At 44.1% G+C, this 19025-nt stretch overlaps 1 protein-coding gene across 1 annotated transcript in view; it reads right to left on the reverse strand.

The window, feature by feature from the left end:
• LOC126263233 (pikachurin-like) overlaps positions 1-19025 on the reverse strand; it is a 1086760-nt gene that overhangs the window by 289957 nt on the left and 777778 nt on the right. The window contains exon 5 of the mRNA XM_049960316.1: positions 8411-8612. Coding sequence (XP_049816273.1) covers positions 8411-8612 — 202 coding nt within the window. The remainder of the gene's footprint in view (positions 1-8410; positions 8613-19025) is intronic.

Below are 19025 nucleotides of genomic sequence, written 5' to 3' on the forward strand. Positions count from 1 at the left end.
CGCGATACGTATATCCGGTCCAGACGACTGGCAGAGTGGCCGGTAAAATGCGTATATCCGCGCTGGTTCACATTATGTAAGAGCCATGTGTCGTGGAGCGCGAGGTCACGTACCGGTGCTTGTCGAGCCAGGTATGGAACGTAATGCGGTATCTGGTCCTCAGGCTGCAGAACACAATTAAAATCGCTGCCCACTATGTAACGGTCCATATTTTCTTGCAAAAGTGGGGCGACCTCCTCAGAATAAAAAACTTGCCTGTCACCTCGCTGTGAAGTGCTGGAGGGAGAGTATATGTTAACGAGGCCGACTGAGGCAAGCGTGAGAGCGATGCCTCGCGCGTTCGGCAAGTATGTCACGTCCGTCGCTTCCATGCCATCTCGGAGAAGGATGGCCGTTCCCCCTGTGCCAACACCATATGGTAGGCTCTAGGTGGTGTTCCCATATAGATCTAAACGCATCTCGGGACGGACCTCCTGGAGAAGGGCAATGTCCAAGTCTGCCGCTCTGATCATGTCGTGTAACATGCTGGTCTTGACAGTCAAGTGGCACCATTGACACTGATTGTTCCTACACGATATGACAGAGACATATCAAGTGATAGAGGCAATGCACGGGTGCAACCCCAGAGTGAGCTCGTACACCACACAGCCATCTGGCCGCATGACGTGCATTACTGTGCCATATGATCCCCTGACCGGCAGGGCCCTCCGGGCTCAATGTCAGCCATGGTTCCGGAGGAGTTAACGATGTGTGCTGTGCATCATCTGCCTCTATGTTGTCCGCCCAATCACCAAGAGAGGATAGGGAGGTCAGTGGTGGCTGGCCACTTTCACAGGAGCCCAGATTTTGTGAGTCGATCCGATGCGCCTCGTTTCCAGGGCCACCAGGTGTAGCAAAGGGTTGCTTATCGTCAGGCGCCTTCTGGTAAATGAGGCGACTGGAATCCCTTGAAATTGCAGACACGGCAATGGAGTCGATGTCTTCCATCAGTCTGATTTCCTCGTTCCGTTCTTCATCTGACAATCGTCTTTTCTTGTGTCGCTTGGATTATTTTTGGTTGCGGGTCCAAGACTCGACATCACTGGAGGGGTGGGCTCGACCAGAGTCTCGGTCATCGGGAATCCCTGTGTCCGATCCCGACAGTGACGGCGGCTGGGTGCTCTCGTCGCCGCGATGGGCAGTGGCTGCAGAAACATCTGCACTGTTTGGCTGCGGTGCCGTCGTTGTCACCGTCGCCATTGCCAACTTTCCAACGGAGCTGGCAGTGGCTTGAGGGGATATCAGGTCTTGATCATCCGTCACGTCATGGCGAGTCGCCTCCACATACGTTAGTGGGAGAGAGGTCATCGTGGATCGTTGGGGAAGTTCACTGCGGGGCACCTGAACGAGGCGGCGCTGCAGACACTCGGTTCTAGCAAGGCACTCCTGGCCGCTACCCGAGCAGGTCCTCGGTTGGCCATCATATAGAGGGTGGTCCATTGATCGTGACCGGGCCAAATATCTCACAAAATAAGGGCCGAACGAAAAAACTACAAAGAACGGAAATTGTCTAGCTTGAAGGGGGAAATGAGATGGCGCTATGGCTGGCCCGCTAGATAGCGTTGCCATAGGTCAAACGGATATCAACGGCGATTTTTTGAATAGGAACCCCCATTTTTATTACATATTCGTGTAGTACGTAAAAATTATGAATGTTTTAAATGGACCACTTTTTTCGCTTTATGATAGATAGCGCTGTAATAGTCACAAACATGTGGCTCACAATTTTACACGAACAGTTCGTAACAGGTAGGTTTTCTAAATTAAAATACAGGACGTAGGTACGTTTGAACATTTTATTTCGGTTGTTCCAATGTGATACATGTACCTTTGTGAACTTATCATTTCTGAGAACGCATGCTGTTACAGAGTGATTACCTGTAAATACCACATTAATGCAATAAATGCTCAAAATTATGTCCATCAATCTCAATGAATTTGGCAATACATGTAACGACGTTCCCCTCAACAGCGAGTAGTTCGCCTTCCGTAATGTTCGCACATGTATTGACTAAGCGCAGACGCAAGTTGTCAGGCGTTGTTGGTGGATCACGGTAGCAAATATCCTTCAACTTTCCGCACAGAAACAAATCAGGGGACGTCAGAACCGGTGAACGTGCGGGCCATGGTATGGTGCTTCGACGACCATTCCACCTGTCATGAAATATGCTATTCAATACCGCTTCAACCGCACGCGAACAATGTGCCGGACATCCATCATGTTGGAAGTACATCTCCATTCTGTCATGCAGTGAAACATCTTGTAGTAACATCGGTAGAACATTACGTAGGAAATCAGCATACATTGCACCATTTAGATTGCCATCGTTAAAATGGGAGCCAATTATCCTTCTTCCCATAATGCCGCACCATACATTAACCCGCCAAGGTTGCTGATGTTCCACTTGTAGCAGCCATCGTGGATTTCCCGTTGCCCAATAGTGCATATTATGCCGGTTTAAGTTACCGCTGTTGGTGAATGACGCTTCGTCGCTAAATAGAACGCGTGCAAAAAATCTGTCATCGTCCCGTAATCTCTCTTGTGCCCAGTATTTGAACTGTACGCGACATTCAAAGTCGTCGCCATACAATTCCTGGTGCATAGAAATATGGTACGGGTGCAATCGATGTTGGTGTAGCATTCTCAACACCGACGTTTTTGAGATTCCCGATTCTCGCGCAATTTGTCTGCTACTGATGTGCGGATTAGCCGCGACAGCAGCTAAAACACCTACTTGGGTTTCATCATTTGTTGCAGGTCTTGATTGACATTTCACATGTGGCTGAACACTTCCTGTTTCCTTAAATAACGTAACTATGCGGCGAACGGTCGAGACACTTGGATGATGTAGTCCAGGATACGGAGCAGCATACATAGCACACGCCCGTTGGGCATTTTGATCACAATAGCCTTACATCAACACGATATCGACCTTTCCCGCAATTGGTAAACGGTCCATTTTAACATGGGTAAGGTATCACGAAGCAAATACCGTCCGCACTGTCGGAATGTTACGGGATACCAATTACTTATAAGTTTATGACTATTACAGTGTCATCTATCACAAAGCGAAAAAAGTGGTCCATCTAAACCATTCATATTTCTTTACGTACTTCATGGACATGTAATAAAAAATGGGGGTTCCAATTTTTAAAAAAACCGCAGTTGATATCCATTTGACCTGTGGCAACGCCATCTAGTGGGCCAACCTTAGCGCCATCTGGTTTCCCCCTTCAAGCTAGACGAGTTACGTTCTTTGTAGTTTTTTTCGTTTGGCGCTTATTTCGTGAGATATTTGGCCCGGTCTCGATCAATGGACCACCCTGTATAACAACTGCTCAGTAGATGCCAATGAAAACGTATGATGGAACTTGCTTTTTAAGTTCTATGTGCCCTTGGCGTACCCCGTTACGGACAGGATACGTCTCGAACGTATTCCATTTCTCCTCTGGGTGGCTCAAAACTGTGCCATATGGCCGCAGCGGGTCAACGACAAGGTCGGCGTGAACTTCATACGGTGGTGCAAAGAGCGCACGGTACACACCCCAGTCCAGCATGGACAACTGCTACCACGCTCACATTACCGTCAGCGTGGCAGAAGCGGAAGCCGTTTTTAGATCGTTAGAGGAGTCTGTCGCAGGCTGCTCGTCAATCAATTTGAGGTACACTGCGCTGGATACAATAGACAAATGGATCCCCATCTGTTCTTGCGGTTCTATGTGTATGACGTCTCGAATAAAACGTTCTATTTCATGGCTCTGAGTACTATGGGACTTAACAGCTATGGTCATCAGTCCCCTAGAACTTAGAACTACTTAAACCTAACTAACCTAAGGACAACACACAACACCCAGTCATCACGAGGCAGAGAAAATCTCTAACCCCGCCGGGAATCGAACCCGGGACCCCGTGCTCGGGAAGCGAGAACGCTACCGCGAGACCACGAGCTGCGGACTTCTATTTCATGATCCTTCGGTCTCGTGTAAGATGCGTTGAACGTTATTTTGATTGTGGCTTGTCGATATGATAACGCTGCGTCGGGTCGGTACCGGTACTGTTACGTCAATACAACGACGCACGACTGCGCGCTAGCGAGTACACAACGCTTGCGGAGCACTGCTCGGCGTGCCGAGCCCGTCCGCGCGGTATCACGGCTGAAAGCCGACTGCTATACCGCACTGATACCACGCGCGGCGAAGGTATTAAATCAAGCTTTATATTACAATTGAGAAACCATAAGTCCTCAATGGGCCAGGATCATTACCTTTATATCAATGAAAAATGGTATTAATAAATTTGGAAAAGAAAGAAAGAAGAATTCTACAAAAACATTAGATCAAATTAAGAACGAAGATGGCAATTGGCTGTTGCAACCAATTAACAGAGAAGATAAGGAAAATACGTGTTACACTCTATGGACATCTAGAGAGTATGACTGGAGGCAGACTAACGAAGAAGATCCATATGTTCTTCCAGAAATGGAAAAATAGACAAAGAAAATTCGTGGGGCGGCAAGACAAAATAGGTGTTGGAAACAAGGCAAACTGGAGACCTTATTCAAAAGACAAAATTGCAGATTAGAAATTAAGGAATTCAGAGGTTTTCAGGAAGAGAAAACAAACAGAAAAATACACTATTGGCCATTAAAATTTGCTACACCAAGAAGAAACGAAGATGATAAACGGGTATTCATTGGACAAATATACTAGAACTGACATGTGATTACAGTTTCATGCAGTTTGGGTGCATAGATCCTGAGAAATCAGTACCCAGAACAATCACCTCTAGCCGTAATAAGGGCCTCGATACGCCTGGGCATTGAGTCAAACAGAGCTTGGTTGGGGCGTACAGGTACAGCTGCCCATGCAGCGTCAACACGATACCGCAGTTCATCAAGAGTAGTCACTGGCGTATTGTGACGAGCCAGTTGCTCGGCCACCATTGACCGGACGTTTTCAATTGGTGAGAGATCTGAAGAATGTGCTGGCCAGGGCAGCAGTCGAACATTTTCTGTATCCAGAAAGGCCCATACAGAACCTGCAACATACGGTCGTGCATTATCCTGTTGAAATGTAGGGTTTCGCAGGGATCGAATGAAGGGTAGAGTAACGGGTCGTAACACATCTGAAATGAAATGTTCACTGTTCGAAGTGCCGTCAATGCGAACAAGAGGTGGCCGAGACGTGTAAACAATGGCACACCATACCATCACGCCGGGTAATACGTCAGTATGGCGATGACGAATACACGCTTCCAATGTGCATTCACCGCGATGTCACCAAACATGGATGCGACCATCATGATGCTGTAAAGAGAACCTGGATTCATTCGAAAAAATGACGTTTTGCCATTCGTGCACCCAGGTTCGTCGTTGAGTACACCATCGCAGGCACTCCTGTCTGTGATGCAGCGTCAAGGGTAACCGCAGCCATGGTCTCCGAGCTGATAGTCCATGCTGCTGCCAACGTCGTAGAACTGTTCGTGCAGATGGTTATTGTCTTGCAAACGTCCCCATCTGTTGACTCAGGGATCGAGACGTGGCTGCACGATCCGTTACAGCCATGCGGTTAAGATGCCTATCATCTCGACTGCTAGTGATACGAGGCCGTTGGGATCCAGCACGGCGTTCCGTATTACCCTCCTGAACCCAGCGATTCCATATTCGGCTAACAGTCATTGGATCTCGATCAACGCGATCAGCTGTGTCGCGATACGATAAACCGCAATCGCGATAGGCTACAATCCGACCTTTATCAAAGTCGGACACGTGATGGTACGCGTTTCTCCTTCTTAGACGAGGCATCACAACAACGTTTCAGCAGGCAACACCGGTCAATTGCTGTTTGTGTATGAGAAATCGGTTGGAAACTTTCCACATATCAGAACGTTATAGGTGTCGCCACCGGCACCAGCCTTGTGTGAATGCTCTGAAAAGCTAATCAATTGCTTATCACAGCATCGTCTTCCTGTCGGTTAAATTTTGCGTCTGTAGCACGTCATCTTCGCGGTGTAGCAGTTTTAATGGCCAGTAGTGTCACTGTAGTCAGATGGTCAGGCAGAGGAAAGAAGCTCATCCTGAGAAAATGAAGGTCGTTTAGAGAGGGATGAAACAAAAGAGAAATAAATATCAAATTGTGGTCCTTACTTGGTCTAAAACGTAATTAACTAAAACAGAAAAGGAACACAACGGATCGTTTACATATCGTTATAGAGCACCACGACTCCATAACTCGGTATCTCCAGTGCATTATTGTTCAGTAAAAGGAATATATTTTCGTTTCCGCCGGATTTAAACAGTCTTTTAAACGGCATCTTTTGATTCTCTTTGTCTGTAGATGTATTGCTAAATGATTTAGTGGAGCAAGAGCGTGAGCTATTGGAAGAGTAATAGACACACACATGGTTACTTAGAGTAGACTGGTGAGCCAAAAAATAATGAACTCCTGCTAAACAGTATGTCGACCTACGTTTGAAACGCAGTGCAACAGCGACAATTCTTGCCATGGATTCGACAAGACCTTAGTAGCTATCCGGGGATATGTAGCACCGCACGTGTAGTCACAGGTCAGGCAGCGGGTAGCCCAGCTGGCGTCCAAAAGCGTCCCAGACGTGTTCCTTCGTGTTCAGATCAGGTGAACTCGTGGCGAAGATAAGAGCGTGAGTTCACTAATATGCATAATCCTCAGAACACTGTAGCACGACGCTGTGAAGCAGACAAGCTTCCCTGGTGGAAGGTTCCACACGGTAGGGGAAGACATCAAGGATGGAGACATGTAGATGGTCTGTAGTTATGGTCAGGTAGTCCACACCTATCATGATTCCTTCGATTGCTACCACAGGTTCCAAGAACGCTCAGGTAAACGTCCCACATAGCATAACATTACCCTCGCAGCATTCTAGTACCCCCATTGGCTACCGTTCGTGGAATTTAAACGTACATGTGGTACAACAGTATTATCTAAAAAAAAAGAATGGAAAAAAAAGAAACACGATTCAGTAGCTTCAGAGAATATAAGATTCTGTACATGCCCACATTACGTGACTGGACCTTTGTACGATCGTGCAAAATGGTACGGCATAACCCCACAACCGATTATTTTATAGGACCTGGACTCGACTTCGAATCGGAAATGAGATAGATCGCATGAAGCTGAGAAAAGTACGCCAACAGTGGTGTTTTCACAGAAAAAATCTTCCAGGTCAGACATGCCCCAGCCGACGAACCAGAAAAACTGTGCATTCCAAAACTCTTATCCTCATTCTTTCGATCTTGATCTTTCACGCCACACTGAGTGGCTGCGTGGTTTGAGGAGCCATGTCAAGGATCGCGCGTCCCCTCCGACCGGAGATTCGAGTCCTCTCTCGGGCATGGATATGTGTGTTGTTCGTAGAATAAGTTAGTTTAAGTAGAGTGTAAATCCTGGGACCGATGATGTCAGCAGTTTGGTCCCTTACGAATTCACACACATTAACCTTTCACACCACAGCTCTCTGTGAAAGCAAATCAGACATAAATGAGTTAGGTGAACAGACACGGATAGCACAAATCCCCCACTCGAATTACAGAAAGCTTGAAGAGAAGCTGTCTGCAGTTTTTCATATAAAGCACACTGCTCTCTGCAGAAGAAACCTGTGTGAGTCAGTGACATTAACTAACCACAAGATAATAAAGCGTTCAGAATTCAAAGTGAAGGAGCAGATGTCTACCCTTCACATTTAGAAGCCATCAGAGATAGACTGAGACTGCCGGTAGACCTTTTTTCAAAGGTTTCGCACTGGACGTATGTCTCACTAAACTCTTCGGGCTAGGAGATTAGTGACACATGTGTAGAACTGTTGGCGGCTTCACATGCGGATTGCTAGGATGTAGCAATATCGGCCAAGGAAAAGTATAACGGACGTATTGGATCTCTGACAGTGCACTTGTGGCACGCCCAGAGACCACTGCGTCCGCACCCAGGTGCGTCAAACTCGGCTAAAATAAAATGTCATTACTGATAAGAGACTCAGCAACTCCTACCACACGGCATATAGAGACCATAAACTGCAGGACGTTTAGATAGGTTACTGCAACTGGAGGCAGAACTAAGCAGTAGCAAGCGGGATAAGATGGTTCAAATGGCTCTAAGCACTATGGGACTTAACATCTTAGGACATCAGTCCCCTAGAACTTAAACCTAACTGACCTAAGGACATCACACACATCCATGCCCGAGGCAGGATTCGAACCTGCGACCGTAGCGGTCGCGCGGTTCCAGACTGAAGCGCCTAGAACCGCTCGGCCACACCGGCCGTCCTCCCTGTATGTGCAGTAGAGTCTGGCAGAGTTCCGCTGAGACCGCGTAGCGGCTGGCGCGCTCGCCCGCTCACCTGAACTCCACGTATCCGGCGTGCAGCAGGAGCGCCATGAAGTCGCCCGCCATGTCGTCGCGCTCGCCGGTCAGGAAGAGGATGCCGTCTGCCGCCTCCGGACGGAACTCCACCGACAGCTGGACGTGCTTGTAGGCGGCGCGCAGCGCGGGGAACGCCAGCCAGCTCTGGCCAGAGAAGCGCGGGCTGCGCACCTCCACCTCTGCAACACGCAGCAGCCCCCAACACGCACTCAGCGACACCTGTCTCTCTGGCTGCGGGCGTTAGCGCGATGGAAAATGGCAAGGAATCACTACTACTCAACGCCCTGTTAGTCCCATCGCGTCTACCTGCGACCTTCTGTAAGAAGTGGCAAGACGGAGAAGTAATAACTGATCGAACAGGGGAAACGATGCTCTCTGTTACAAAAGCCAACTCGCATTTACATAACCGTTCTATGATAATTATTATCACGTTTTTATTACGTCGCTATCATCTCTCTCTCTGTCTCTCTCTGTCTCTCTCTCTCTCTCTGTGTGCGTTTGTGTGTGTGTGCGCGTGTGCGTGTGCGTGTACGTGTGCGTGCGTGTGTGTGTGTTGGGCACAAATTTTGGAACTGATTTTAAACTAACTTCCCAATGAGCTAGTCACTTGAAATTTTATTTGGTAGGTATGGGGCAGCAACTGAAAACGTTCGGTAATGCCTGACATCTTGCCTACCCTGCAGGACAGTCATGTCGCACAGGTAGTATCGGGATGCTTTCCAGGCGCTATTGCAACTGGAGGAACACAGCTGGGCAGAGAGAGGCGAGAAGAAGAGACACAGTTTATTTTGAACTAACTTTTTAATCAGCCAGAGAATCGAAATGTTAAGCATAGCTCAGAACTAGATGCCAATGCAATACTAACCCACTTCCTTGTCTAGTGTGCGGCGGAAGGTACTGCACACCACTGCAATTTGCCACTTTTCCTCTTCCAATCACGAGTAGTTTGCGGGAAGAGCGATTAGTGGTAAGCCTCTATGTGAGCTCTAATCACTCTAATTTTTACCTTCATGATCTTTTCACAAGGTATCTGTCGGAGGTGGATATATATTGTTTCATACAGATGAAGAGAAACTCAAATAAACCTGAAATTCACCACAAGTCTCTGTTATAATCTCAGCAAGTCTCTGTTGTAACCTCATCAAAATGTTTGAAAACGAATGAAAATTTCACACAGACAACATTAAAAAGTAGAAAATAATAATTTGCATCAAAATAATTTATTGATGTACCACACATTTAAACTGGACTAAAAAGTATAAAGTAATTTCTCCTAACCCCATAAAGATAGTCTTGGAAGTCTATGATTCTGCGTTTCTATGAAAATACTTATAACAATGAAAATGAAAAATGTGGCACATTCATAACTGATGCATGAATAGTTCACCTCCTTACTATTGGATTTCTTACTAACTGATGGATGAACAGTGTACTTCGTGACTGTGGCCTACTGAAGGCAACCCACATTTCTCGTTTTAAATTTTAGAAGTATTTTGAAAACTATTAACCCATTAACTACCATGATCCCCATTTGGGCATGACTAAAATATTCAGTTTACTTGAAGGTAGCTTCCTTTTTGTATTTTACATTGGTTTTCTCAGTCGAGGCATCAATCAGGTAACCCAAAAATAAATGTAGGTTGAAGAAAAATAATTTGGCAGTTAATAGGTTAATGAATCATAAACACGAATTTTCAGGACAATGAGTTAACGAATCTACATCTTTATAAATATATTTGTTATAATTTTACAGTGATTCAATGACATTTCGCTATTTAGCCGGAATCCGTCTACGGATCCAGAGCAGTTATATACATGTAAGAATGGCTTAATTATACCCACCGCACATGCGCTTTTTTTATAATGATAGGCTGATGCAGCAAAGATGTCTACTGACAAGGGAACCTCCCCATCGCACCCCCCTCAGATTTAGTTATTAGTTGGCACAGTGGATAGGCCTTGAAAAACTGAACACAGTTCACTCGAGAAAACGGGAAGAAGTTGTGTGGAACTATGAAAAAATAAGCAAAATATACAAACTGAGTAGTCTAGGCGCAAGATAGGCAACATCAAGAATAACTGGAGCTCAGGAGCGCCGTGGTCCCGTGGTTAGCGTGAGCAGCTGCGGAACGAGAGGTACTTGGTTCAAGTCTTCCCTAGAGTGAAAAGTTTGCTTTCTCTATTTTCGCAAAGTTATGATCTGTCCGTTCGTTCATTGACGTCTCTGTTCACTGTAATAAGTTTAGTGTCCGTGTTTTGCGACCGCACCGCAAAACCGTGTGATTAGTAGACGAAAGGACGTACCTCTCCAATGGGAACTGAAAACATTTGATAGCAAGATCATAGGTCAACCGATTCCTCCACAGCAAAACACGTCATCTGATATATTCTATACGACACTGGTGACGACATGTGCGTCACATGACAGGAGTATGTTATCGACCCACCTAACTTGTACACTTGGCGAATGGGTAAAAAGATTCTTCTTCCTTGCCCGATTTAGGTTTTCTTGTCGATGTGATAATCGCTCCCAAAAAAGTGATGAAAACATTAGTTTGTCACATAAACTGCAACAAATGAATGCAACAATTTCACAGTCGTACAGTTTTCCCTGTGCTCTGTCAAAACATATGTTTTTAACGTTTTCAAATTTATCCGTGTGTACACCGTCAAATCCTGCGTATGTCCAAGAAAATCTGAACATGTCCTGGAATTTTGGAGAGCGAAGTTGATTATGTGTGAGCGCCTGAACTTTGATAATTGTCTGAAAAAAAAATTAAACTTTTCACTCGACGAAAGACTTGAACCAAGGACCTCTCGTTCCGCAGCTGCTCACGCTAACCACGGGACCACGGCGCTCCTGAGCTCCAGCTATTCTTGATGTTGCCTATCTTGCGCCTAGACTACTCAGTTTGTATATTTTGCTTATTTTTTCATCGTTCCACACAACTTCTTCCCGTTTTCTCGAGTGATCTGTGTTCAGTTTTTCAAGGCCTATCCACTGTGCCAACTAATAACTAAATGTGTGGGGGGGGGGGTGCGATGGGGAGGTTCCCTTGTGAGTAACGAAAATCTCTTTCATGCTGATTAATGAGCCTCGTTATTCTTAAGTTGTGTGTAAAAGAAACACAGTGCACTGCACAACGAATAGAAATCTTGCCTAAATTCTGAAATCACAATCACTGCGCCTCGTAGTATCTAACCATCTTTCTTTAATAAAATTCTGTTTACGTCAACATCTGTTATCCTGGCCTAGTGTACGTAAGGAGTTTGTGAGAACGCGGGGGTAACCAGTGGTGCGTGCTGTTTGCTCCATGAAAGTGTAGCGGACGTTATAAACTTAAGTTTCTATTCTTTGGCCCACATTCTATTGAGTAATTTGTTCTGAGTTGGAATAATAAACTATCTTATGTAACTTTATATATGGGTTTAGTTTGTTGAACGCAAGTTAGCATTAGACTGGAATGAACACAAGATAAAGAAAGATACTTGCTCGTAAGCAGCTTTAGTTCGCTCTTTACGTGCATTAGGACAGGCTAACAGACGTTGATATGAACAGAATTTCTCTCAAAGAAAGATTGTGATTGTAATTGTGAGCTCAGAGTGTACGCAAGATTTATTTGTTCTGCAGTCAACTGTTTTTCTTTTACGAAGCAGATGGTTTGGACTGTCTGTGTGATGACATATTCTCCATTTATTGGAATGAAGTTCAATTCATATTTTAGTTAATGAATTTTGGCATTAAGCTGAAGTGGGGAAAACTGTTTCCTCTTAGAAGTTATATATCCTTTGCATTATGATACGCCCGCAGCAAAGGAACTTTGATTACTGCTGGACGTATGTGAGATCAGGCAGTCAAATGAAAACTACTTAGGACCCCAGTAAGAATTTAAGTACTGGACTGACTGCTGTAAACGGGAATTGTTATGGTAAAAGCCACGTTTTACGGCCGGATCACCCGAGGCTTAACTGCATGGAACATTATTTTTTAAAAAGTGTGTGGACGGATATTAATGCTAGCATAACTGAAGCACCCGACCTGCTTATAACAGAAGGGTGAAGGTGTAGAACTGACCAAGATGACGGTAATGGATCTAGTTGACAATTAAGTGCCTGGCAGAGGGTTCATCGAACCACCTTCAAGCTACTTCTCTACCGTTCCACTCTCGAACTGCTCGCGGGAAAAACGAGCACCTTATCTTTCTGTGCGAGCTGTGATTTCTCTTATTTTATTGTGATAATCATTTCTCCCTACGTGGGTGGGCGCTAACAAAATATATTCACGCTGTGTAGAGAAAGTCGACGACGAAAATTTTATGAGATGGTCCCGTCCCAGTAAAAATCGCCTTTTTGTCACCGCAACTGGTGTATCACGTCCACGACACTCACTGCCTTATTTCGCAATAATACAAAACGAGCTGCCGTCCTCTGAAATTTTTCGATGTCCTCAGTCAGCCCTATCTGGTGCGGATACCACACCGCACAGCAGTACCCCAGAAGAGGGGGGATAAGCTTAGTGTAGTCAGTCTAATAGATCTATTACATTTTCTAAGCTTTCTGCCACTAAGTCACAGCCTTTGGTTAGCTTCCCCTGCGACAAATTCCATGTGATCGTTCCACTTCAAGTTATTCTTAATTGTAATACCTAAGTATTTAATTCGTTTGACAGGGTTTAGTCTTGAGTGATTTATCGTGTAATTGAAATTTAGCGGACTTCCGTTAGTACTCATATGGGTGACTTTACACTTTTCATTATTTCGAAACAAGGGCCACATTTCCACACCATATAGATGTCTTGTCTAAATCATTTTGCAATTCATTTTGATCGTCTGATGACTTTACAAAACGGTAAATGGGGGAATTATCTACAAAAATCTAAGAGGGCTGCTCAGATTGTCTCCTAAATTCATTATGTAGATCAGGAACAACAGAGAGCCTATACCTATTCCACGAAGATGGCCAGGTATTACTTCTGTTTTAATCGATGACTTCCCTTCCATTATTACGAACTGTGACATTTCTGACAGGAAATCACGAATCTAGTAGCAGTACCGAGACCATACTCCATAAGCACTCAGTTTAATAATTAGAAGCCGCTTGTGAGGAACTGCGTCAAAAGTTTTCTGGGAATAAAATGGAGCCGCGCAGAGTGGCCGTTTGAGGCGCTATGTCACGGACTATGCGGCCGCTCCCTCCGGAGGTTCGAGTCCTCCCTCGGGCATGGGTGTGTGCGATGTTCCTAGCATAAGTTAGTTTAAACAGTGTGTAAGTCTAGGGACCGATGACCTAAGCGGTTTGGTCATTTAGGAATTGAAAATAAATTGAACTATAATAAAATAAAATAAAATAAAATGGAATAAATTTGACGTCCCCTGTCGACAGCACTCATTACTTCGCAAGAATAAAGAGCTAGTTTAGTTCCACAAGCAAGGTATTTTCTGAATCCGTGTTGCTTATTTGCCAATAAATAGTTTTCTTGGAGGTGATTCATAATGTTAGAACACAGTATATGTTCCGAAATCCTACTGGAAATCGTCCTTAGCGATATCGACCTGTAATTCAGCGGATTACTAAAATTTTCTCTCTTGGGTATCGGTGCGACTTGTGGAATTTTCCGGTATCTGGATACGGATCTTTCTACGAGCGAGCGGTTGTGAATTATTGTTAAGCGAGGGGCCATTGTACCAGCATACTCTGAAAGGAACCTGACTGGTACACAATCTGGACCGGAAGTCTTGTCTTTCTGAAGTGTTTTATGCAGTTTCGCTACATAGAGGATCTCTACTTCTAAGTTACTTATGTTGTCAGTTGATTTTGATTCGAATTTTGGAGTTATTACTTCGTCTTCTTTGGTGAAAAAAATTCGGAAAGATGCGTTTAGTATCTTTTTTTTCTGCTATCATTTCGGCCTGCTATGGACCACGAAGATTTTTATCTCTTCCCTGATTGTGTTTTCCTCTTTTGCCAGTAGATTTTCATTTTGGCTGACTGTGCTTCTTTTCTCTGTTTTGACCATTTGCAGACAGGACGTGGGACTGGCGTAGTAAGCGAAATAAGGTTTTTAGTAATTTTGACTTTTCTCTGAAAACTTCTCGATCCTGAATGTCATCAAATGCAATTTCAGCTTGCTGTAAATCCTTTTGAACTTGGCTTGCCCATTTTGAATACGATTTTGTTTTTGAAATAATGAATGTATTCGATGAGTAAGTCTTTGAGAGTTCATTCTTTCCAGATGACCACAAAACATCATTCTCCGCTTCCTCCTGCTGGTAACAATGTCTTCTGTATGTTCGTATCATTCAGAGTTGTGTCTGCGGCGGAATTCTCCGTTTTCCTTGATAAGGCCAAGGATTTTCCTCAAAAATTTCCAGTCTTTTATTTCAAGTTTTCTTAGTGGTCCTTTCTTCGTCGTGATTAAACATTCTGATGCATACAAAACCGACGCTCTTATTACGGTGTTATAATGACAAAGTTTTAGGTTTAAAGACAGGCTTTTGCTTTTGTTTAAGCCTTTGCACAGATGAAAAGCACCTTCTAGATTAGAACTCCTACTTTCTACGGCTGCATTTTCTGAACCGTCAGGTGTAATTATTTCTCCAAGATATTTAAATTTCTTCAGCTGCTTGATTTTCTCTGTTCCAATATGAGGAGAAGCGTGTTTGATGTTTGTCATGAATTCAGTTTTGTTAAATGATATTTTTATGCCAGTCTTAGCAGCAATTGATTGTAGGCTGGACACTTGAACCTTAGCTTCGTCAATACTATTTGCAATGAGTGCCAGATCAACAGCAAAAGTCAAACAGTTTCCTCTGACGCCATGTCTGTTGTGTCCAATTTGAATCCTATAACCTGGCGGTACGGTTGTTTTCCACTCTCTGACTCTCTCTTCCAGGACACAGTTGAAAAGCAATGGAGAGATCAGGTCACCTTGTCTCACCCCTGTACAGATTTCAAATGGTTCTGAAAGTTCGCCTTTGACACTGTGTTATTTAAAGTGGCGCTTATCAGGTTGATTGTTTTCCTATCTAGACCAAATTCGGCAAGGGTGTTCTTTATTGTTTCTCGATCAATTGAGTCATACGCTTTTTGAAAGTCGACAAATGTCACAACAAACGTTTTTGATCTTGATTTGGCGTATGATATAACAGATTTCAGGTTATGGATCTGCTCTGCACAGGATCTTGATGTCCTGAAACCAGCTTGATATTCGCCCAATTGCTAATCTAAGACTGATTCAGCTCTGTTTAACATCAGTCTGGAAAAGATCTTGTACGTCGTTGGTAGCAAAGAGATTCCTCGGTAATTATTCAGATCACTCTTGTCGCCTTTTTTATGAAGTGGGTGAATAATTGCTACGGTCCAATCTGGAGGTAGAGTTTCATATTCCTAAATATTCACTATGACATCATGGAGACGTTTTATTGTATCATGATATGCATATTTCCACATTTCAGCCGAGATGCGATCCTCACCTCCTGATTTGTTACTTTTCAAGCCTTGTATAGTTTTCATGATTTCATCTAATGTGGGAGGGGGACTATCTGCAGAAGAACAGTAGGATGGAAATCAAGCTTTTCATTTGGATTTTCAGCATCAGTAGGGATGAAAAGTAATTTCCAAAAGCTGCAGCACATGATTTGTCATCCAAATTTAGTTTTCCATCGAGTCCTCTTATGTGTAACGTAAGAGGTTTAAACTTCGATAGTTGTGATTTAAGGCCTTTATAAAATTCCCGAGTCTGATGTCTTCTATAATTCTCTTCTATTTCATCGATTTGATTTTTGTTGAATAGCCTCTTAGTTGTTCTCAATACTTTTGATGTATCTTTCCTAACCTTCAAAAAGTTTTCGTGATTTTTGGATGTTTTCTTGCTATTTCATTTTATCCAAGCCTGTCCTCGCTTTTCAATTGCTTCATTACAGTCTTTGTTCCACCACAGGTGTTTATATTTGTTATTAGTCAGCATCGTTTCAGTGGCTGATTGTACCATGGCTTCTTTAATTCCGTTCCAGTCCGTTTTATTTGGTTTGCTGTGTAGAGTTTCTGTAAATTTGTTGTTGACATCTTTCAGTTTACTTATATTAAATTTTGGAGGTCTGTTTTTTCTTGAAATATTGGAAAGATTCTTTCTCTTTTTTAGTGGAACTGTTCTTGATTCCAATTTTTGAGTATTTAATTCGCCTTCTTTGTCGAAAAAAGTTCGGAAAACGTGTTTAGTAGCTCATTTTTAGTGGCACTATCATCAGTACCATCACTATTATTATCGTGTAATGAATGCATTAACTGTGTGTTGCCACTGGTGCACTGGTGTACTTTTACTTATGACTAGAATCTCTTCGAGCTTTTTGCCAGATTTCGAGATAGAACTTCGCTGTGGAAACTAATAAAAACCTCTCACAGCGGAGCTTGCCCTAAATTGCGAGCATCTGTGAGACTTCACCAGTCTTGCGGATCGTAAAACATTTAGATGATGGTATTTAGTTTCGAGACAGCATTAGCGCAGGAAAAAGAACACACCGGACCTGCGCAATCGATACGCGGCTGTTACGGACCCCTTAATCGTGAGCGCGGTCTCGGAAGGAATTCCGTACTGGCGAGACACGGCCACTTGTGTAAACTGGCGCCGTGGGCCGGCGGGGGGCGTGCAATATCGGGCGCGGGCAGCTGGCGCCAGTGGCGGGCGGTCGATGCGCGACGCCAGCCGCCAGCCGCCAGCCGCCAGTCGGCTGCCGCCAGCGCCGTGTTATTGCCCGCAGAGCAAACAGCCCGCCGGCCGCTAATTTCGCAGGCCGGGCGCTGCCCCGCCCTTCCCTAGGCCGCTCCGCCCTGCCCTGCCCGCTGTGTCAACACCGGCTCGAACGGCGGATCCCTTCCAGGCGGCAGGTGCTCCTGTTCCGAAGAACACTGTAACTCCCCCTCCCTCAAATCCCGCCTTTGACCTTCCCTCTTTTCATTAATTCTTGTAATATAACATTGGTCACAGGCGTTTTCTCTTTGTCCTTACCACTGCCCTCTTTCCACTCTCCCTCCGAGAACCGCGTTAAATTGCCCATCACAGTCGTCTCCCGGGCGTCGAGTGCGAGATTATTAGATGGACTACGTACTCAAACTTTCTAACAGTTTAATACTTTTTTAACCTGTCGAGAGCATTTCTCATCATTAAGTAATGAGTTGCTGTGTGCTACCAGAAAGCTCCAACTTCTTCTGCAAGGGTGTCACACAACAGTACGATCGTTCTCAATTCTTTCGACAAACGATACAGGCCGTTTCAGATAAGATGTCCTCTTCTGCGACTCACAAAGTAATAAGTACAAGGAATATTTATTTAGACAGGTAAAGATAAGAAACACTACTCTTTCTGCAGAATTAAGAAGTTGCTTCAGTTGTTTCTGTTGAGTTACACCAACATAAAAAAAATTGCTTCTGTAAGCTACGAAGTAATATGCGACGGATATATTTATTGCGGTAGGTCACCATAAGAAACGTTACACTGTCTGCGGAGCTATGAACATAATTTGTGTTATTATCCAAAGAGTTATAGCAAAAAGATACAATTTTTTTAATGGAACAATAGTTGTTTCTGTCATGCATTGGTGTCAGTAACACCAGCTGTATATACATCAATTTAAATTACATTGCTATCACTCTTACTTTGGGAGCTACAGCCCATTCAAAGGAGCAGCAGTAACCAATCTAACAACTGCGCCAGACCCTTGTTGTCTTATATAGGCGTTGCCGACAGCAGTGCCGTATTCTGCCTGTTTATGTGTCTCTGTATTTAAAAACGCATGTCTATACCAGTTTCTTTAGCGCTTCAGTGTATATACAAAAATCAACTGTGTACCAGTCAATTTAAATCAAATTTCTATGAATTCTTGTTAAGGGGCTAGCATCATTCAAAGCTTTAATGGTGGATGCAATATGCTGTCCATAATTGGCTATGTTAAGAGGGACTTAATGGTGGCGAAACATTCTTTCAAATGAGTTGTACTAATGAGTGCCCGTTTTCCTGAATTGACAACTTAAGGCGCCTGCTAAACGGCTTGTGGCTCTGTGACGCCAGCAGGATTAAATCTCGACACGGTGAATTGTGCATTCTTGAAAATGGACACCAGTTTGATCACCTCACATATATGGACACTTCGCCGCCATAACATCCGTCCCACACATAGGCAGTTCTGGACAAATTTCCGTTTGCATTACTAAAGTACACAGAAATCTGATTTAAAATCATTTGCGCACCGTTATTTAAAATACATCTCTTACATGACAGAAAAAAATTTTCTATTGAAAAGATGTAATTCGTTGCTTTAACTCTCCAGAAAATAACTAAATAAGCTTTGTTCAGACCTTCGTATGAAGACTAAAGTTTCTTACCTAGAAAGTGTTTCACTGATGGTGAAGGAGGGTACCTGGCTCTGAAATTTTTCTCCAGTATACACCTTAACACGACAATAATATTCGTCTCCAGCTACTCTGTCCTGAGAAGAGTCTGTTTAATGATAAAGCACCACAGCAATAGTTGAAAGTGGACAGCAGTTGCGAGAACAAAAGAGAAACAACCATCAGGAAATTTCCTGGCAGATTAAAAC

The sequence above is a fragment of the Schistocerca nitens genome, chromosome 6, assembly GCF_023898315.1.
Source record: "Schistocerca nitens isolate TAMUIC-IGC-003100 chromosome 6, iqSchNite1.1, whole genome shotgun sequence".
NCBI lineage: Eukaryota > Metazoa > Arthropoda > Insecta > Orthoptera > Acrididae > Schistocerca > Schistocerca nitens.